This window comes from Rana temporaria, chromosome 2, assembly GCF_905171775.1.
Source record: "Rana temporaria chromosome 2, aRanTem1.1, whole genome shotgun sequence".
NCBI classification, from domain to species: Eukaryota; Metazoa; Chordata; class Amphibia; order Anura; family Ranidae; genus Rana; species Rana temporaria.
The window spans coordinates 71,162,179-71,185,478 of record NC_053490.1 but is presented as its reverse complement, the minus strand read 5'-3'; the positions used below and the strand labels follow the sequence as shown (position 1 = coordinate 71,185,478).

Here is a 23,300-nt window from a genome sequence, read left to right as displayed (position 1 = left end):
GCAAGCTTCTTCTCTCGGTGTGACCGGTCCCCCAAACCTGCTTTTTGTTGCCCACCCAGGTGCAGTTCTCTGACATCATAAATAATGCAGGACCAGTCATCCTGCATTATACAAGACAGAGAGACACTCCTGTACAACACTTTGCTACTGAAAACAAATCAGATCAAACACATGACACTGTCTGCAAGGAGACTGGATGATCCAGTTTCCTTTTTCCATAGAAAAAATTATTGAAATATTATTTGTATTCTGTGTAAACCACATAGGAATATAGGGCCAGATTCACAGAACAGATACGACGGCGTATCTCCTGATACACCGTCGTATCTCCTGTCCTATCTATGCGGCTGATTCATAGAATCAGTTCCGCATAGATAGCCCTAAGATCCGACAGGTGTAATTGACTTACACCGTCAGATCTTAGGATGCAATACCTCGGCCACCGCTGGGGGGAGTTTGCGTCGTATTCCAGCGTCGGGTATGCAAATGAGGATTTACGGCGATCCACGAAGGTTTCTCCCGTCGTTACGTTGGCGCAAGTCTTAGTTTCCCGTCGCAAAGTTAGGGGTGCTATTAACATGGTGTAAAATTACTCCACCATGTTAAAATATGGCCGTCGTTCCCGCGTCGATTTTGATTTTTTTTTTTCCCTGCGTAAGTACATTACGCACGTCGCGATTCACAAACACGTCGCGCCGCCGTAATTTCGCGCAAAGCACGTCGGGAAAATTGCGAACGGAGCATGCGCAAGTTTCCAGGTAAGTGCTTTGAGGATCAGGCACTAACACTGAAAACTTGCGGCAGTGTAACGTAAACGGGTTACGTTACACGGCCACAATTGTACCTGAATCTGGCCCTCAGACTGTAAGCTCCACTGTAAGGTGGGCATTTGATAAATAGTTCTGTCTTCTGTGGAGTGTGTTGTGTCATCTATCAGGTCCCCTGAAGAATTTGTCAGTTTATAAAAGCCAAGTTGACCTTCTGAACATATTTAGGGTATAACAAGTAACATTTTCAGCACCCCCACCTCAATCCCCCCATCCATCTTTCCCTGGGATAGTGGGTGGGGAGGTTCTTTTCCACCCACAAAGCCGCATCATTCCTGAGTCCCATCTGCCACAGTGGCAGTTGGCTTTTAGTTTTCAGTGAATTATGAGCACGCTGATCAGTGTCCTCGTAGTTCATAGACACTTCCTGCTGCTCAGTAACTGTCTGCCTGTACAGAGACAAGCACAGATAGCGGTCAGCATTGTCTGTAGGAGCCTGACAATGTTCCGTGAGCCACTGATGACAGGTGCAATGATGCTTTGCAGGCTCCAGTAGGGGGGAAAAAAGCACTTTTTCTTATCCTATAAAATAATGTATATTTATAATTTATTTACTAAAGGAGAAGGTTAAATATATGAATGCAGTAAGAAGCAGACTTGTTGCTATTAGCAGAATCACACATATGCGTGTTTTGTTTTGTTGTGTTTGTCTCACTTTTTAATAAGTCAGAACTAGGTTCAGACAGTAAAAAAAAAAAAAACTGGGGAGGATTTTCTGCATGCAGTTTTGTTATTTACCTGGTCATAAAGGGGTTACCTGTAAATGAGGTTATAGTTATAATTTCTTTGTTATTGATGACTTAAGGTACAGTTTGATCGTTACTTGGCGGCTCCGGATAATCTGCAGATGCCACAGCTGAATTTCTTCCTCAGCGCCACTGTGAAGTAAGTAACATTATTTACTACTGTAACCTTTTGAAACTTTTATTTGCAGCGATTTTCTCCTTGAAGAACAGGCAGAACTTGAAATATACTTTTCGCTATCGTTCATTAAGGGATACAGAGTTCAGTCTAATGCCGCATACACACGCTCTGAATTTCCGACAACAAATGTCCGATTGGAGCTTTTGGTCGGACATTCTGACCGTGTGTAGGTCACATCGGACATTTGTTGTCGGAATTTCCGACAAAAAAAATTTGAGTGTTGGTTCTCAAATTTTCTGACGACAAAATCCATTCTCGTACATTCCGATCGTGTGTGGACAATTCCGACGCACAAAATTCCACGCATGCTCTGAATCAAATACGAGATGGAAGCGCTCGGTCTGGTAAAACTATCGTTCATAATGGAAATAGCACATTCGTCACGCTGTAACGGACTAAAAAGCATGAGGCTGAAAAGTGCAAATCGTCTCACCAAGCTTCTACTAACACAAAAGTATGGTATTGAACTTCCCTTTTCTAGTGCCATCATACATCTTTGCACGTCATGCGTTCTTGACGTTCGGAATTTCCGACAACATTTGTGTGACCGTGTGTATGCAAGACAAGTTTGAGCCAACATTCCGTCGGAAATGTATCCACGGTTTTGTTGTCGTAATGTCCAATCGGCTGTACGCGGCATAAGACAAGAGGTTGTTGCTGCTCCCTAAAGGGGATTGGACACGAACAAACAGATCTGTTAGTCAGCCAGATATAACCCCTCCCACTCCCATCCAATTATTTTTTTTTATTATAATAAGAGAAGCAAATTGACTTCTACCTCTATAAAAATCCCCTTGTTCCAAAAGATCCCCAGAGGGCTCATAATGCATTTTTCCAGATCAGTAGGCCATGGGAAAAGCTTTGGTGGCTGTTTCTGGGTCTCACCATGCCAAGGATGCAGGGCTGGCTTGCAACCTAACCTTAGGGCACTGAGCTGTACCATAGGCACTCTCCAGCACACCTGGCGTACAGTGTGAGTCAGTTGCAGAGAACTTTACAGTTCCAATGTCGAGATACACCCACTGGTGGAATTCTGTCCTTGAAGACTTCTTGTGAAGTATGCCCACTGGAGTAGGTGAAGACTGTCTGGATGTGACATGTTCCCCTGGATCCTGTCTGGCAACTTTTCTGCATTGTGGGGGCCACATGGCATCTTATAAACCACCACTGCAGTAAGTTAAGGGCCTTTTCCTTTAACAGAGCCCGGTGTATGCTTGGTACTGGTACTTGGTTCATCGCTGTTGAAGGTCCCAAAAATAGGGGTCCATCTCATTTTGTTATTCTTTGGTGCCTAAAAGCTAGAAAGTGCTCCTTTTACAAGGTCCACAATTGCACCTGGAAGGCATACTTTGGTGCAAGACAATAAATTTCCATCCCAGGGAGAGGGGGTACTTCATGGGGCACATCTAGCCTTTCTCCAGTCTGGCCTGGATCAGCATTTGGTTTTCAGCATCGTCCAAGATCAGATCTCGGCTCTCGCAATTATTTTCCAAAGACAGCTTGCTTCTCATTTCCTGGTAATAGCCTTTGTATGGGGTGTTGCTCAAATAATGCCCCCTGTATATCCTGCTGTGACTCTACAGGACCTAAACCTGGTTCACAGAGGACATCAGAGCATTGAGTCTGTGGAGGAAAGCAACAAAGAGGAGCACAGTATAACAGCAAAAGCTATTTTTTATTTTTTTTACCTCAACAGGTAATGGCCACTTGGATTTTAAAAGCACTGTAAACCTGCCTAACTTCACCCTGTGTTTTGCACCTGCATAAGATGTACAATGATCATGTAGTTTCATGAATGTCATCGGTGTCCTGTATGCACAGCGTAAAGTAGAGTGAATCCACGTTGTGCAAACAAACACAAAACAAAAAGAAGCTTGTGTGATGTCTTCAAACAAGGCGGGTTTGACCCCTTGCAGGGTCCTTTAAAGGAGGTGATCGAGCATTGCATGAGGTGGTGGGAGCACTCTGTTCATGGAGGTTGTTTGAAGACATCACACATGCTTTTTTTTGTTTTGTGTTTGTTTGCACAATGTGGAATCATTCAGTTTATGTTTTTGGACTTTTTTCATATTATTGCAATATCAGTGTTTATCACCATAATTGTTTATTTCACTTTTACAGCGCTGTTACACCTTTTATTTATTTTTTATTGATTTTTGTGGGAGAACATTAGTGACAGCTGCAGTAAAAAGTTATCACCACTATATGTTTTTCTAAGTTTTACATTGCATACCATATTAGCACGCAACTACCTCTATTTTCATTTCTAAAGTAGAGTGAATTTTAACATTCCTCTGTCAAATGTTTCTGTTTGTGTTCAACAGCTTCATAGGTTTCTTCTTGCATAAGGTCGTTTTTATCATTCCCCTCAACCAGGACTGGTACTGCTTTGCCACAGAACTGAGGCATGTTGGTAGTAGGAAGGGTTATCCTGAGCTAGTCTACAGATGTTTTTGCTATTTTCCAATCCTGTAGATGTTGGTATAAACGGAAGGAATGACTTCCTGTGTGCTTTAATGGGTTCCAACAAAAGAATTTTACAGTGAATATACTTTTTTTATTTTACAATGATAATATAGAATGTTCTACTTTTTACGTACCTTTTCTCTTCACAAGAGCAGCATGCTTTATAATGGAATGAGTGACCCATGAGTGACCCAGTGTAGCTTAGGTGCAGCACCAGTAAATGTACTGAGAAATAGAAACATGTTTGTTTTAAAAGCACTGTTCACTGGAGATGTTAATGTGTTTAAGAACATTGCCGGAGAAATGAGTGCTCCACTTTTAAACTGGGCATTTTTTTTCTTACTGTTAATTGCGTGAGCTGACTTTAAGATTTCATTGCTGTCATCTACCAGTATTATAAGTGTCTTAAAGAGAATCTGGCATTAAGAGGGAAAAAAAAAGCAAACTTCTGCTTGTATAATGTGAAGGTACCTGCAACAGCCTCCAAGAAACCTATAGTTACAGCCAACTGACAGTCTGTTCTGACAGGTAAAGCATAAAGCACCAGCATTTATTGAGGATACTGAAGTTTACAAACCCCTTCCTGCCCCTGCACATTCATGGCCAGCGAGGCAGCCTGTTATAGTCATTCCCTCTTCCCAAATGCCCTGTTTGTGTAAAATAAACCCAAACATTTGGATCATACAGTATCTGAGTTGCGTTGAACTATATGTTGCAAAGCTAGCCTGAAAGTGTGCAGTAGGTTCCACATGGGGCTCTTTCTTGACTCTGCTTTGGTAAAAGTAAGCTGTGAAGTGCTTTCCAAGTCTAGAGCCATTGGCACCGCCTCTGCGCTTGCCCGGTCTCTGACTCGCATAGTAGGCTGGTCAGACCAAGCATCGGGAGCTCTCAACTTTATCGGTCACTGGGTGCCATTATTTCTTGTTTACTGATAGTTATACCATGCAATTACGCAAACCTAGGCGCTACATGCTCTTCCTTGCAATACAGTGTCAAAGAAGCATCTGCCTGCTGCTGCACCTTTTTGCAAAGAGCCACATGAAACTTTTATCTTCAGTCTATTCCTGCTACCTGCCTTCAGTGACTTTGGTCAGTTCTGGCCATCTGACATTTCACCTGCTACCAGCTGACCATGGTTTGTGAGTATTGGAGGCCTTACTGCGTTCTGTGACCCTTTCCCAATGCAGTTGCAACGTCTGATTCTAGACACATGGGGATAGTCCAGTTACAGGGTGCTTTCGGCTAACTTTCTACTAACAGCTCTGAGAATGTTTGCAATGTGCCTATTTATGGTGTAGACTTCTACAGCCCTAGGGCTCTCCCATCCTAGCAGTCCTGTATGGCACCATTAGGTGTAGCTTGATTCCATGTACTTTTGGCTGAAGTTTTTACCATGACCACACAAGTTTTTATGACAAATTACCCAGTTATTTTCTGTTTCTGATCACAGAGGCCACAAGCATGCCGCTGCACCCCCTCTCCAACATAGAGCCTTTACCCATGGCCTTAGTGCCATCTAAGCCACCAGTCGCGGTGACTGATTCTAAGTCGCTCCAAGTCCCTGACTTATAAGCTTATCCCTAACTAGGTGAACTCTACTGCTATTGCTCGCAAGTTACAGGAATTGTTTCAACTCTTATTGATGCAGTGCACACTACTCTAAAATGAGAGGATCAGCTTGTTGCTCTTAAAAGTACTGTTTCTCTGGTCTTTTAAGACTCCTAAGGCTGCAAAGACTTTTCCTTTCTTTAAGGAGATTGGAAGCACCCTTGTAGATGGTTTGTTCCCCCTAAGCGCTTGCTGGCTTTGTACCTGTTATGTGAGTATTTTCAGAAGTGGTCCATTGCCAGTGCGGATCCAGGCTTAACAAGGCCTTTACCATACCAGGAAAGGATGCATTTGTATTTACGGATTCAACCAATTAGCATCTAGAAGCCCTTTCGAGAGCTTTTGTTTTTCTGGCAAGTCCCGCCCTACACCTGATTTTGGCTGTAACTTTTCCTTTGTCAAACCCTGTCTGACAAGTCGAAATTCCCCCAAAAAATATCCAACTACAACTGTGTTTCAAGTGTTTCAATTAGCGATTTTTGGGGTGGAGGAACTTTACTGGCCTGGACAAAGTCCTGACATCCTGATAAAACCCTTTTGGGTTGAATTAGGGCCCCTAATCGGTAATGATCCGCCTCTGTGTCCGTAAGCTCAGCGGGGATCGCTCCGTATATCCCCGCTGAGCCGACGGATGACAGGGCGGTCCCCGCACACTGTGCAGGGACGGCCCTGTCTTTTCTCCGCTCTCCCCAATGGGGGATCGGATGAACACGGACCGCGTGTCCGTGTTCATCCGATCCAAACTGCAGACGGAAGAAAAAATAGGGTTTTCTTCCGTCCGCAAAATCGGATGTTTGCGGAGGCGGGTGATTACGGGTGTCAGCGGATGTTTATCCGCTGACACCTGCAATCAAATAGGGACAAATGTATGTCCCTTTTTCATCCGCAAACGGATGGATGAAAAAGCGGACATACGGTCCACACATGTGAAAGGGGCCTTAGAGCGGAAACTGCGAGCCAACATCATTGCCTAACCTCACAAATGCGCTTTTGGAAGAACAGTCAAACATTCCCACAGACACACTCCTAAATCTTGTGGACAGCCTTCCCAGAAGAGTTGAAGCTGTTATAGCTGCAAAGGGTGGGCTAACTCAATATTGAACCCTACGGACTAAGACTGGGATGCCATTGAAGTTCATGTGCGTGTAAAGGCAGGCGTCCCAATACTTTTGACAACATAGTGTAGATAATTTGATGTTACTTTCAACAGTTAAGGTATTAATTAAGACCGTGACACCTCTTTGTTTAGTTAAAAACACTGATGTATTCTTGTTTCATCATAAAGGAAAAGAACTGTTGGTAAGGGTCCTGTGTTGTTCATGTAAACATGCAATGTGGGTCATGTAAGGGGCAGGGTTACTTTACAACTACAAACATTTGCATTGTCTTAGACCTTTTATTGAGGTGAGACAGTGTTTTGCATTAAACTTCCACAAACTTCCAGCTTTATTGAGTCTTCTTACGGAGGAAGGTTACATTGACCCAAAGGGCATGCAAGGAAAAATATTGCATTTACTGTAAGCATTAATGCAGGGCAGCCAGTACAGTTTGACTTATTGTTTCTACAAAGAACATTAGAAAAAATCCATTTGTGTATATGGCATACTTGTGCCAAGTATCAGGGCACATTAATCACTAAGTCCTTCTACTATGCTCTTAGTGAGTGTCCTATATTTATTCTTCAGATGCAGAGAAAAACAATAGAACATATGTAAATTGCTTAAAATTAGAAATTCATTGCATTAAATGTTTTTTTTTTTTTTTTAAATTGAGTGTTTACTTATATCTCGTTCTCTACCCCCCAAAGTCTCCTCAGCTCCTTAGGCCCCTTTCACACCTGCGGACCGTATGTCCGCTTTTTCATCCATCCGTGTGCAGATGAAAAAGGGACCTACATTGGTCCCTATGAGATCGCGGGTGTCAGCGGATGATCATCCGCTGACACCCGATCTCGCCCGCCTCCGCATTCCTCCGATTCTGCAGATGGAGGAAAACCCTATTTTTCCTTCCGTCTGCGGATCCGATTGGGTGAACACGGACAGACGGTCCGTGTTCATCTGATCCCCCCCCCCCCCCCCCATAGGGGAGAGCGGAGAAAAGACAGTGCGGTCCCTGCACAGTATGCAGGGACCGCCCTCTCATCCGTCAGCTCAGCGGGGATCAACGGAGCGATGCCCGCTGAGCAAGCGGAGGTTCACGGGGCAGATCATTACTAATCCGCCCCATGTGAAAGGGACCTTACACAGCTTCCCTCTGACCCCTACTGTGTTCTCAGGGATTCACTTCTCAAGAATTCGATATATCTGTTGTCTTCTCTCTTACATTCCACTTTGCCGTTATTGCTCTCCTCTCTGTCATTTTATTCCATCATCACTGATCCACACTGGTCCTCTCCTACCCTTCCCCCCCCCCTATCAATATCCTGACTACTATCTAATTCTACTTACTTTACGATCAGCGATCCTCACTGCCAAATGTCAAATCGCATGGCAATAGCACTACCTGAATCAGTACGATGCCCCATTTGTGGAGCCGCACTGATTCCCAAAAGTAGTTTCTGTACAACTTTTAGTGACTTCTGGGTGCAATTTCCATAGACATCTATGCAGCAACCCGCACAGATGTCTCTGAAATCGCCGGGCAAACTCACACTGACATGCGGGTATGAAATCGTGCGAGTTTAGCTGAACTTGCAGGATTTCATTCCTGCTGTCAGTGAGAAGAATGTCCCTTACATTAGTGATCAGTGAGAAGAATGTCCCTTACATTAGTGATCAGTGAGAAGAATGTTCCTTACATTGGTGATCAGTGAGAAGAATGTTCCTTACATTGGTGATCAGTGAGAAGAATGTTCCTTACATTGGTGATCAGTGAGAAGAATGTTCCTTACATTGGTGATCAGTGAGAAGAATGTTCCTTACATTGGTGATCAGTGAGAAGAATGTTCCTTACATTGGTGATCAGTGGGAAGAATGTTCCTTACATTGGTGATCAGTGGGAAGAATGTTCCTTACATTGGTGATCAGTGGGAAGAATGTTCCTTACATTGGTGATCAGTGGGAAGAATGTTCCTTACATTGATGGTCAGTGAGAAGAATGTCCCTTACATTGGTGATCAGTGAGAAGAATGTCCCTTACATTGGTGATCAGTGGGAAGAATGTCCCTTACATTGGTGATCAGTGAGAAGAATGTCCCTTACATTAGTGATCAGTGAGAAGAATGTTCCTTACATTGGTGATCAGTGAGAAGAATGTTCCTTACATTGGTGATCAGTGAGAAGAATGTTCCTTACATTGGTGATCAGTGAGAAGAATGTTCCTTACATTGGTGATCAGTGGGAAGAATGTTCCTTACATTGGTGATCAGTGGGAAGAATGTTCCTTACATTGGTGATCAGTGGGAAGAATGTTCCTTACATTGGTGATCAGTGGGAAGAATGTTCCTTACATTGGTGATCAGTGGGAAGAATGTCCCTTACATTGGTGATCAGTGAGAAGAATGTCCCTTACATTAGTGATCAGTGAGAAGAATGTTCCTTACATTGGTGATCAGTGAGAAGAATGTTCCTTACATTGGTGATCAGTGGGAAGAATGTTCCTTACATTGGTGATCAGTGGGAAGAATGTTCCTTACATTGGTGATCAGTGGGAAGAATGTTCCTTACATTGGTGATCAGTGAGAAGAATGTCCCTTACATTGGTGATCAGTGAGAAGAATGTCCCTTACATTGGTGATCAGTGGGAAGAATGTTCCTTACATTGTTGATCAGTGAGAAGAATGTTCCTTACATTGGTGATCAGTGGGAAGAATGTTCCTTACATTGATGGTCAGTGAGAAGAATGTCCCTTACATTGGTGATCAGTGAGAAGAATGTCCCTTACATTGGTGATCAGTGGGAAGAATGTCCCTTACATTGGTGATCAGTGGGAAGAATGTTCCTTACATTGGTGATCAGTGGCAAGAATTTTTTAATTCCTATAATAAACATTTTTTTTTGAACATTGTGTAGAGAAATTCTTTGAACGCATGCAATGTGGGCAGTGCAATATGTAGGTGGGACTTTGTGTGGATGTAGCTTGAACGTGGGAGGAGACACAGGGGGCCCCATAATCTCCTTTTGCCCGGGGGCCCCATGAGCTGTCAGTCAGCCCCTGTGTGTATTGCTACAGAGTTTATTTTCTTCTTGCGAGAGTGCATGTGATCAGCACAGGGCCAATCATCACTGTCCAGACTGAGGGTCAGGGGTCCTGGATCCTGATAGGCCAGCTCACTGCTGTATGAAAACTACAAGCTTAACCAGGAACTGATAGAAGTCACAAGTCTGATATATACAGTTGAACCTCGGATTACGAGCATACTCCATTTCAGGAGTATGCTCGTAATCCAAAGTACTCGCATATCAAAGCGAGTTTTCCCATTGAAGTCAATGGAAACTAAAATAATTAGTTCTGCATTGACTTCAATGGGATGCATTACCGAATGCGGCCAGGGGTGGGGAGGGCACCAGACAGCGCCGAAAAAGGCAAGAGGACACTTCGGCTCGTTTCCTGCGCCCCCGTACCTCAGGCCAAATGAGGTACTGCAGGCCTTTCTCGGCTCCTGCGCCCCCATACCGCAGGCCAAATGAGATACTGCAGGCCTATTTTCGGCTCTGCTCGGCTTCTGCGCCCCTGTACCTCAGGCCAAATGAGGTACTGCAGGCTTATTTAGCTTGAATTCTGCTCGTCTTGCAAGTCAACACTTGCAAACCGAGTCAGAATTTCTTGCTTGCCAATTTAAAAAGCTCTCAGACCAAGTTACTCTTAAACCGAGGATCCACTGTACTGCTGATGAGAAAAGGTATTTAGCAGTTTTTATTTACTGCTTTATTTACCTTCTGACCTGCATTTTGCCTGCATCAATCTGTTTTACATTCTGATAGCATTGTATGGAGAGAGAAGCAGTTCCTGGGCAAACAAATCCTCATTGACAAATAGGCTTGTGCAATTCGTTTCGTAACTAATCGAACTTCGTACGAATTTAGCAACTTTCGGACGTTCGGAAGCATTCGAATTTCTGAACAAAGCAATTTGCGAATAAAACCGAATCCGAAATAAATTAGAACGCAAATAGCAAATGCCTTTGGCATAATTCGTTGTTGCGTTAATTCGAATTGATTTGTTTTATTCCCTAGTGAGCTTACACACATACACACATCCAACAATAACACTCTCTGCTCCTCCCTCACTGTGTGAATTTCCTCTCAAAATGGTGTGTCAAAAACTAAAGTAAAACACAAGATTTTGAATCATTACAAATAACGAAAAGTACGAATCCATTCGAAGCACGTTAGGCAGCACCATTGTGACAGAGTCAGAGACACGGAAAATTACGAATCAACGAACCACAATGTACTCTACCGAAAGTACGAATTATAAATCAACAAAAAATTAGGCTTACATTAATACAAATCATTCAGATTCAACGAAAAATGACGCTTACAACAGGGTTTGACAAATTTGCTTGGAATCTAGGAGCCAGCTAAAAAAGTTAGGAGCCAGAAAACGCACCCTGTCCCGCCGAGCTCGCGCGCAGAAGCGAACACATATATGAGCAGCGCCCGCATATGTAAACGGTGTTCAAACCACACATGTGAGGTATCGCCTCGATTGGTAGAGCGAGAGCAATAATTCTAGCCCTAGACCTCCTCTGTAACTCAAAACATGCAACCTGTAGATTTTTTTAAACGTTGCCTATGAAGATTTTAAAGGGTAAAAGTTTGACGGCATTCCACGAGCGGACGCAATTTTGAAGCGTGACATGTTGGGTATGAATTTACTCAGCGTAACATTATCTTTCATAATATATAAAAAAAATGGGGATAACTTTACTGTTGTCTTATTTTTTTAATTAAAAACTTGTCATTTTTTCACAAAAAACTGCGCTTGTAAGACCGCTGCGCAAATACGGCATGACAGAAAGTATTGCAACGATCGCCATTTTATTCTCTAGGGTGTTAGGATAAAAAATATATATAATGTTTGGGGGTTCTAATTAGAGGGAAGAAGATGGCAGTGAAAATAGTGAAAAATTACATTAGAATTGCTGTTTAAAGGAACACTAAAGGTTCGTTTTTTATTAGATCAATTGATTGCTGTAAGCTAGAGCATTTAAATATCACTTACCTCGTTTTTCCTTTTGACCTCCAAAATACAGTAATCCAGGTTTTAAAATGCCATTTCCTGTCTCTCCTCTTCTTGCTTTCCACCAGCATCTGAGCCGTTTTGCATGGTGGAAAGCAGAATGTGCTCACCCCCCTCCCTAGGACTACAGCCCTGCGTGAAGATGCTCTCTTATCCCTCACAGACATGGAGGCTAAGCCTAATGGCAACTGTAGTTCCCATTAGGCCGTGATGTAGCAAGAATGAATCCGCCCCGCAAAGTCAGTCAGTGAGAATAATGATTCAGGAGTGCTGGAGGTGAATAAATCAGCTCGATTTCAACAGGTATCAAACTAGTTATAATGCAAAACATTACTTTTTACTTTATCAGCTACTGTCAGACTTTAATTTAAGAGGAAAATATTTTTGTCTTTACAACCCCTTTAACTTGTAATGCTTAACTTGTAACACCAACGGCCACCACCAGATGGCGCCAGCTCACACAAGGAAGAGGGGATTTTTTTGCCCACCTTCCAAGCCAAGTCACCAGGAGGCTATTTCTAGTCGCCATGGCGACCTGGCGACCGGGATTTTTCGAGCCCTGGCTTACAAAAATACAAATTATTTTGAATACGAAAATCCCTTTTAGCAAAATTACGAATCAACCGGACCGAAAAGAAACTAAACTAAACAAATGTTTCCGTTGTGCACAAGTCTATTGACAAAGGCCCTGAGTTCTATGAAGTGTAGGCCATGACCTTCCATTTGTGTACATAAATTACAGTAGAAAAGAGAGAATATGAGAAGCAACCTAAACACTTTTTTATTTATTGTGTTTATCTCCATTTTTGTGGAACAAATGCTACTTATATTATTTATTTCCTTTTCACCCTGGTACAGCTTTTTCTTTAGTTGAATTTTACAAAGCACTGGATTTAATTTATATTCTATTGGCTTCTTTTTGCATTAAAGAATATAATTGGTTGTGTACGGGGGTTCCTTTTTTGAATACATTCATTCCCAATGTGCTTTGCCTTAATGTGAAGGTCGTCATCCTACAGTGAGTCATTGTTACCCAGAAGCTGACATTTTTGTGCGACTCATTACTCTTTCAATGCCTTGACAGTGCTGCACAGTGCCTGCAATGCAACGGCCTTCAACTTCTATTTGATAGTAGATATTTACTTGTGTTACCTAAAAACTCTCTTTTATTATTAAGAAAAGGGATATTATATTCTAATGGAAATAAAAAAATAATATATGGAACTGTTACACATAATAAAATAACGTCTTTGCTTACATAATCTTGTCGGCATGAAGATTGCTGTGAGCGGGACTATTGCAATCCTGCCTAGTTAAAGGGGTTGTACAGGTAAAAAAATGTTTTCCCTAAATAGCTTCCTTTACCTTAGTGCAGTCCTCCTTCACTTACCTCATCCTTCGATTTTGCTTTTAAATGTCCTTATTTCTTCTGAGAAATCCTCACTTCCTGTTCTTCTGTCTGTAACTCCACACAGTAATGCAAGGCTTTCTCCCTGGTGTGGAGAAAGCCTCTTGAGGGGGGAGGGGGCGAGCAGGAGTGTCAGGACGCCCACTAACACACAGCTCCTTTCTCTATCTGCAAAGTAGAGAGTGTCCTGACACTCCTGCTCACCCCTCCCCTCAAGAGGCTTTCTCCACACCAGGGAGAAAGCCTTGCATTACTGTTATTTTTTTTTACCTTTACAACCCCTTTAAGGCCATCTGCCCTGTGATCCCAACAAAGTACAGGAAATCGAGGCTAGGAGTCATGGGACATGTTGTTTCAGAAACTAGGAGGAACTTAGGTTAAGAAGCTAGCACTAACACTATTAGCCAGATTCAGGTAGAGTTAAGCTGGCGTATCAGTAGATACGCTGTCGTAACTCTGAATCTGCGCCGTCGTATATTTAAGTGTATTCTCAAATTGAGATGCACTTAAATCTAGCTAAGATATGACCGCCGGCGCCATCGTATCTTAGCTGTCTATTTACGTCGGCCGCTAGGGGCGTGTACGCTGATTTACGCCTATAATGCGTAATTCAGCGAGATACGCCTATTCACGAACGTACGCTTGCCTGTCGCAGTAAAGATACGCCATTTACGTAAGGCGTTTTCAGGCCTAAAGATATTCCACCAAAAAGATGGCGCAGCCAATGTTAAGTATGGACGTCGGAACCGCGTCAAATTTTTTAATTTTTACGTCGTTTGCGTAAGTCGTCCGCGAATGGGGCTGGGCGTAATTTACGTTCACGTTGAAACCAATAAGTCTTTGCGGCGTAATTTGGAGCATGCGCACTGGGATACGTCCACGGACGGCGCATGCGCCGTTCGTTCAAAATGTAATTTACGTGGGGTCATGCTTTATTTACATAAAACACGCCCACCTCTTCACAATTAGAATTAGGCTCGCTTACGCCAGCACACTTACGCTCCGCCACCGTAACTTAGGACGCAAGTGCTTTGAATGGCACAGTGGCTGCGTTTGAATGGCACAGTGGCTGTTTGAATGGCACAGCAAATTACTTACAGGGCGAGGGTGAGGGTCAGGTTAGGTGCAGTGCAGTCACTCACACTCACAACAAGGCAGACTCAGGACAGGCTCAGCTCAGTCAGGCAGCTCTTCTCAGAAGTGCTCCGCTGTCCGCTCGCTCCCTTCTCTCTGATCCACGCTAAGTCTGAAGATAGCAGAGGTGGGTGGAGCTAGTTTTGCAGCCGCAGAGGCGGCGCACTCTGAATGCTGGGGCAGCCGCTGCACTCTCTGAATGCTTGGGCGGCCTCTGACGTCACTAGTTGGTAGGCGCTGGGCAGGCCATCGATTCTAGCAACCAGTGCAGACAAGTGTGCGGCGTGTCAAAGCTTTTACGCCCCTTGTCTTAGCCCCCCAGGCAAATGGGGCCCCCGGGCAACGTCCCAGCGTGCCCATGCGAAAAGACGGCCCTGGTCACCAGAATAGGTGCTCCCACTGGTAGATTCCTCTTCATTTCCTCTTTTTGTGGAAACTCAAAACTTTGGATTTTCCATCACTTGCCCTACTGTAGACAATGGTCAGTAGGACAAACATTGAGAGGGACCCTGCAGGGGACACAGACAGTTATAAAAATAGACAGAGGATTTAACGCTACCACATTCCATTCAAAGCTAGAAAACCATTTGGACTCTTTTTCTCTGGGAGCCTCCTGTCTCATTAAAAAAGAAAAAAAAAAAAACACCCATAAGAAAAAAAACTCAATAGAAGCTCCCCCACAAAAATGTAACAATTTAAAGACAACAAAATAACAAATAGCTCAGATCCCTGCTTACGACTACTTCCAAAGGGCGCTGGTGATATCACTGAGCCTCACTGCTGCCTCCTAAGAGAGCTGGGTACTTCCACAAAAATGTACTTCCACATTGTGCTAGAGCAACTTATCCCTGGATTAAGAGTACCTAGCTCTTCCAACAGTCAGGCGAGAGGAATGATGATATCAGAAGCTTCCAAAGTAACTGATGTACCTCCCTTTTTTTTATTCATACGGTTTAATTTTTCATATTTTTTATGGTTTAATATTTTAGCTGTATTTTATTTGAGGAGCTTCCAAATGAGTGAACCTTGCATTTTCAGGCATGAGCTACTTTAAGAAAAGAGGGCTACTGTATTTATCTGCGTATAACGCGCACTTTTTTCCTCTGAAAACAGAGAGTAAACAGTGCCTGCACGTTATACGCCGATATCATGTTTTACCAGCAGGGGGCGGGGATCTGGCCCTGGAACAGCGCTCTCTGCATTGTCTAAAGTTGAAAAAAAAAAGTCACTTGCCAGCCCCTTGTACACCACTCTTACTCTGTCAGCGTCATTGTAAAACGAAGCTTGTAAATGTCTCTATAGCTCCGTTTTTTTCAGGCTGCTCTCCTCCTTCTCTGAGTTTAGCTTTGATTGGAGGAGGAGAGCAGTCACATTCCCATCAGAGGAGAGAAGTCATGTGACCAGGTCAGTTAAAAAAAACATACCTTTATATTCTGTTTTTGTCCAGGGCTTCCGGATTCCGATGACTGCGGGACTGGGCGTTTCTATCCTTCGGTTCGATGATTGACGGCTTGTGAAACAGGTGACCTGTCGCACAACGCGCGTAACAAGATGTCGGAAAATAGCCGAGCTGCGAGTCGGCACTATACGGCGCCTGCGCAGTCAGCTCTACACGGCGGGCGCAGGCCCTGTATAGTGCCGACTCGCAGCTCGGCTATTTCCGGAAATCTGGTGACGCGCGTTGTGCGACAGGTCTCCTGTTTCACAAGCCATCAATCATCAAACCGAAGGATAGGAACGCCCAGTCCCGCAGTCATCGGAAATATCCACTTTCTGCATTTCTGATTAACCGGTAATTCATTTTTTATATATATATCATTTTTTTTTTTTTTTTCAGAGAACAGATAATTAAGCAGTCCACAGAGCTGGTATGCCGCGCTTACGGTGAAATTTACGAAGCCGTCATGAATCCTGCAAATAGTTACAAAGAGCCAACAAGCATTCTACAAAGATCTCCACAACAAGTTCAGAATCTTTTGTCATAAATATGGTTTACTACTTTTATTGGTTATATGGTTTATTTTATGATATCAATAAATCTTAATAATATCAGTTGAATGTAATGTGTGTTTCATATGTTTGCATTCCTTTGTAATCATTTATCCCTCGTTCACACTGAAGGTGTGTTTGAAAACGCGTGAGTTCAGCTGAAATCGCGTGATGTCAACCCACATTTCATCGCGAGTTCGGGGGCCATTTAAAATACATTTGTTCAGGTTCATCCACAGATGTCTATTGAAATCACCCCCCCCCCCCCCCAAGTCACCAAAAGTAGTGCAGGAACTACTTTTGGGAATCGGTGCACAAAGTCTGCGTCTCACTGATTCGTACAGTGCCGTTGCAGGCAATAGCATGCATGCGATTTGGAAAGTGAGTGCACAACAGGGAAGGGTGGGAGCAAAGAAAACCTGTTGCTTTGACCTGCATTGGCAAAGTACAGGTTTATTTAACCACTTGCTTACTGGGCACTTAAAACCCCCTTCTGCCCAGACCAATTTTCAGCTTTCAGCGCTGATGCACTTTTTATCAGTTTTTGACATTTTTATAATTTTTTTCCCACAAATAGTTTTCTTTTGGTGGTATTTGATCCCCTCTGCGGTTTTTATTTTTTGTTAAAAAAATTTAAAAAGACACATACAAAAAAATGTTATTTTTTTATATTTTGTTATACATTTTTGCAAACAGGTAATTTTTCTCCTTCATTGATGTACGCCAATGAGGCTGCACTGATGGGCTGCACTGATGGGCACCGATAGGCTGCATTGATGGGCATCGATAGGTGGCGCTGGTGGGCACTGAGATGTGGCACTGAAGGACATTGATAGGTGGTACTGGTGGGCACTGAGAAGTGGCACTGATAGCTGGCAGTGATGGGCACTGATGGATGGCAATGATGGGCACTGATCAGCACTGGTAGGTTACACTGATAGGCAGTACTGCTAGGTGGCACTGATTGGCACCACTGGTGGGCATTGATAAGTGGCACTCATGGGCATTAATAGGTGGCACCGGCAGGTGGTAATTGAGGGCACAGATGAGGCAGATGTGCCTCCTTCCTCTTTGGGACCAATGTCCCTTGCACATAAGACGGTGGTTGTTTTTTTTTTCTCCTCATGCTGTCGGCGCAAGGAGAAAAAAAATGACTACCAAGCTTTTGTTTACATCACATGATCAGCTGTCATTGGCTGACAGCTGATCACATGGTAAGGGGCCGGGATCGACCCCTTACTCGGATCTGTGATCACCTGAGCTGTGACTCAGTGATCACAGCTGCAGGGCATGTGGGGAGCTAGAAAAGGGGAGGACGTCTATTGACAGCCTCCCCGGAAATTCAGGTCCGTGCTGTAACCGTCATTCGGCTATAGCATGGACGCCAAGTGGTTAAAGAACATTCTTATTGAATGGGATGTTACCATGAAAAGCTTTGAGTGTCCAAAAAACAAAATATACAAAAATCATAAACCAAATAAACACTTGCTACCTTTTACAAAAAAACAAAATTATTTATTAGATTAATCGGACCAAAATAATCTAAGCCACCTATATTTAGGTTGTTTTGGTCTTTTAACCGCTTAAAGACCGCCTCCTACACATTTACGTCGACAGAATGGCACGGCTGGGCACATGCACGTACAGGTACGTCCTCTGCTAGTGCCCAGCCGATCGCCGCTGGAGTCCCGTGATCGGTCCCCGGATTGCGGGACTCCGCGATCCGGGGACGCTGTCATCGATCGTGGCGCTGTCATCGATCGTGTGATCCCTTTTATAGGGATACAGAATCGATGACGTCACACCTGCAGCCACACCCCCCTACAGTTAGAACCACATATTAGGTCATACATAACCCCTTCAGCGCCCCCTTGTGGTTATCTCCCAAACTGCAATTGTCATTTTTACAGTAAACAATGCATTTTAAATGCATTTTTTGCTTTGAAAATGACAATGGTCCCAAAAATGTGTCAAGTGTCCGCCATAATGTCGCAGTCATGAAAAAAATCGCTGATCGCCACCATTAGTAGTAAAAAAATATTTTTTATAAAAATGCAATAAAACTATCCCCTATTTTGTAAACGCAATACATTTCGCGCAAACCAACCTATAAACGCTTATTGCGATTTTTTTTTTTTTACCAAAAATAGGTAGAAGAATACGTATTGCCCTACACTGAGGAAAAAACATTTTTTTATATATATATATATTTTTGGGGGATATTTATTATAGCAAAAAGTAAAAAATATTGCATTTTTTTTCAAAATTGTCGCTCTATTTTTGTTTATGGCGCAAAAAATAAAAACCGCAGAGGTGATCAAATACCACCAAAAGAAAGCTCTATTTGTGGGAAAAAAGGACGCCAATTTTGTTTGGGAGCCACGTTGCACGACCGCGCAATTGTCTGTTAAAGCGACGCAGTGCAGAAATTTTTTTTGTCTATTAAAGTGCTTTTTTTTCCTTTTCTACTTTTTTGCGGTTATTTTTTGGAGACACCTGATGCTTTACATTATTTTAACCAGTTCAATATGAAGTCAGGATATTTTTTTTTATTTTAGATTTTTTGCTTGGGCTGTCTTAAGGAATGGAGATTTTTAACTGAGATGTTGATCCTTTCCAAGAAAGGCCAGCAAAAGTTCAGAGTCTTTCAATGTAAAAATGTAGTCAAACTTAAAACCTTTTATGCTATAACCTAAAGATAATCCTACCATTTTGGAGAACACACGTGCTTTTCAAAGAAAATCAACTAATTGGCTAGATCAGTGGCTGTTGGCAACACTGAGCTGAAATCGAGAAAGAAATGTCCTACAGTAATTACTGCGCCTAAAGTGTTTCGTTTTTTTGTGGAATGTGTGGTTTTGGATAAAAGTTGTATGTTATATGTGTTTGTGTACAAAGAGAAATGGTGTGTCTACCTTACGAAAACTGTATTACAAAATGAGCCAACTATAGCAAATAATTTGTGTTTTAGGTTTGTAAATAGAGGAAGTAATGACCTCTGACAAGCATTTATTGAATTAAAGAACGGTAAATCTTCTACAGAATCTTCAGGCTGACAATTATGCTTTTCTACTGCATTTACTGTATACAGTTATGATGGCCTATTTTTAGTCAGATGAGGAGAAAGAGAGCTATTAATATCACTGGTATAAATTATCCTAGAGGACCTTTGTGCCAAGAATAACATGGTTCGTGATTTATCACGATGACTTGTGTTCTCACTGAAAAAGCCATCACTGTATTTTCTGAATGGTGCTGTCATGTAAAAGCTCCTAAGGCAAATTATTTCCTAAGCAGTGTCTTATTACACTATGTATGGGCTTTTAGAAACTCAAAAACAAAAATGTAAAATTGTGTAGCTTACCAGTCCTTAGATTTAGTCGCTGCATTCGTTTTCTTTTTTTCAAACTTTTTTCCTTTGTTTTTTTATCTGGTAACCCACTTACACTTTGTATGTATAGCAAGGTACAGCGCTAAGATAACTAAACTGTGATATACTTAATGTGTGAACACAAGTGTGAATAAAAACGTGAATTAGATCAATATTAAAAATTGATAAATCAAAATAGAAATAAATAAAAGTAAAACAATTCCAAATCTGTGAATAGGAAATGAGAAACAGAAGAAGCACATCGGTGCACATAAATAAAATGTGTGAAAAGAGGAGTCTTCTTCCACCAGTGAAACACCCAAGGTAGTGGTAATGTAGTCTCCTTACCAGAAGTAGATGGCCGTTATTACACAGCGGTCTCTCTGAGCACAGGGGTTTAAAGTCTCCCAAAAGACTCAATCCAGATGGTCAATAGGCACAGGGTGATGACCAGGGCCGCCATCAGGAATTATGGGGCCCCTTACACAGCTTCAGGCATGGGCCCTCCTGGAGCAAAAATTGAGAAGGGGGGGGGGGGCTGCCTCGAAATGGGAAGCAGGGGGGCCCTTTTTAAGAAAATAAGAAGAAATAAAGAAAAATATATGTATAAAAAAGGGGGATAGCCATCCAGGGCCCTGGGGACCTCTGGGCCCTTTAATAAAATAAAATAAAGAAATAACAAATATATATTATTTTTTTTTAAAAAGGGGGGTTGCCATCTGGGGACCTCTGGGCCCCTGTGAACCTCCGGACCCATAAAAAAAATGTTTTTTTTTTTTGTTTTTTAAAGGGGGTTGCCATCAGGGCCCCTGGGGACCCCCGGGTCCCTTACAGGTGTACTGCCTGTACCCCCCTGATGGCGGCCCTGGTGATGACTCAATGTCTCATAGGGTTGAAAACAAAAAGAGGTCCCATAGCGTAATAACGTTTAAAAAGGATTTAATACTGCTAAAAAGTTGCACTTACATTTAAGCAGTCAAATTCTGGCAGTAAAAACAACGTGGAGGGACGCAGCGTTTCCTTAAGATTTCCCCTGTCCGTGGAGCTCCGTAACTGTGTGTCTCCGTGTAAGGAGCGTGATGACGTCGAATCAGCTAGGTGTGGCCTAGCTGATGGTTTTGGAGGTTTTTAGCAGTATCAAATCCTTTTTAAACATTATTACGCTATAGGACCTCTTTTTGTTTTCTACCCTATGAGACATTGAGTCATTACCCTGTGCCTATTGACCATTTGGATTGAGTCTTTTGGGAGACTTTAAACCCCTGTGCTCAGAGAGACCGCTGTAATAACGGTCATCTACTTCTGGTAAGGAGACTACATTCCCACTACCTTGGGTGTTTCACTGGTGGAAGAAGACTCCTCTTTTCACACATTTTATTTATGTGCACCGATGTGAATCATAACATACAGCCTTTTATTGCTTCTGTTTCTCATTTCCTATTCACAGATTTGGAATTGTTTTACTTTTATTTATTTCTATTTTGATTTATCAATTTTTAATATTGATCTAATTCACGTTTTTTATTCACACTTGTGTTCACATATTAAGTATATCACAGTTTAGTTATCTTCGCGCTGTACCTTGCTATATATATTGTTTTAAAATTTGGTATCTAGATTTGTCTGGTACTGGCAGCTTCTTATCCCAATATCATCGTGGGAAAATCTTTTTTCATATTCACTCATTTACCCTTTAGCGCAGTGTTTTTTCCTGTTTGGAATTTTTTTTCTATTGTTGTTTCTTGAACCCACTTACACTTACATAGTTACATAATCTGAAATGGAGACACAAGATCATCAAGTATAACTATTCGACAAATACACTCACAAGCCACTTCATTAGGTAGACCTTAATAGTACCGGGTTGGACCCCATTTTCCCTTCAGAACTGCCTTAATTCTTCATGGCATAGAATCAACAAGTTGTTGGAAATATTCCTCAGATTTTGGTCCATATTGACATGATGGCATCATGTAGTTGCTGCCGATTTGTCGGCTGCACATCCATGATGCCAATCTCACGTTCCACCACATTCCAAAGGTGCTCTATTGCAGTGGTCATCAACCCTGTCCTCAGGGCCCACAGGCCAGGTTTGCAAGACAACTGAAATACATCACAGGTGATATAATTTGCTTCTCAGCGATTGCAGTATTCTAGTCTGCATCTCCCCAAGGTAATACATACAATATGGCCTGTTAGTGGGCCCTGAGGAAAGGGTTGATGACCACTGCTCTATTGGATTGAGATCTGGTGACTGTGGAGGCCATTGGAGTTCAGTGACCTCATTGTCATGTTCAAGAAACCAGCGGTGAAATGATTTAAGTTTTGTGACATGGTGCATTATCCTGCTGGAAGGAGCCATCAGAAGATGGGTACACTGTAGTCATAAAGGGATGGACATGGTCAGCAACAATACTCAGGTAGGCTATGGCATTTAAACAATTCTCAATTGGTACTAAGGGGCCCAAAGTGTGCCAGGAAAATATCCCCCACACCATTACACCACCAGCCTGAACCATTTATACAACGCAGAATGGATCCATGCATTCATTTTGTTAATGCCAAATTCCGACCCTACCATTCTCATGTTGCAGCTGAAATTAAAACTCATAAGACAAGGCAACGTTTTTTCGATCTTCTATTGTCCAATTTTAGTGAGCCCATGCGAATTGTAGCCTCAATTTCCTGTTCTTAGCCGACAAGAGTGGCACCTGGTGGGATATCCTGCTGCTGTAGCCCATCTGCTTCAAGGTTCAATGTGTTGTGCGTTCAGAGATGGTATTCTTCATATCTTGGTTGTAACAAGTGCTTATCTGAGTTACTGTTGCCTTTCTATCATCTCAAAGCAGTCTGCCCATTGTCTTCTGACTTCTGACATCAACAAGGCATTTTTGTCCACACAACTGCCACTCACTGGATATTTTCTTTTTTTAGGATCATTCTCTGTAAACCCGACAGATAGTTGTGCATGAAAATCCCAGTAGATCAGCAGTTTTTTTTAAATACTCAGACCAACCTGTCTGGCACCAATAACCATGCCACATCCAAAGTCACTTAAATCCCCATTCTGATGCTCAGTTCTTCACCACCTCTAGATGCCTAAATGCATTGAGTTGCTGCCATGTGATTGGCCGATTAGCAGTTTGTGTTACCAAGCAATTGAACAGGTGTACACCTATAAAGTGGCTGGTCAGTGTATAAACAGATAGAAAACTTTCAGCTACATCAGCATTTCACAACCTTTTTAACCCAGGGGAACCCCTAAAATTATTTTCAGGTCTCGTGACCCTTAAACCAAATATTGGTGGTCAATTGCAAAAATGCCCTTCTATTGGTGGTCAGTAGAATGCAACCCTTAAAGTGGTGACCAGAATACTACCTTTACAAACGG

General features: G+C 42.6%; 1 protein-coding gene across 2 annotated transcripts in view; it reads left to right on the top strand.

The window, feature by feature from the left end:
• Positions 1–16,608, top strand: part of COG6 (component of oligomeric golgi complex 6) — a 195,289-nt gene extending 178,681 nt beyond the window's left edge. The window contains exons 18-19 of one of the 2 annotated variants that reach the window (XM_040340358.1): positions 1,633–1,712; positions 16,388–16,608. In XM_040340358.1, the coding sequence (XP_040196292.1) occupies positions 1,633–1,712; positions 16,388–16,535 (228 nt within the window). In that variant the 3' untranslated portion in view covers positions 16,536–16,608. The remainder of the gene's footprint in view (positions 1–1,632; positions 1,713–16,387) is intronic. The other variant, XM_040340359.1, reaches the window with a different exon arrangement.
• Positions 16,609–23,300: the final 6,692 nt, after the last annotated feature.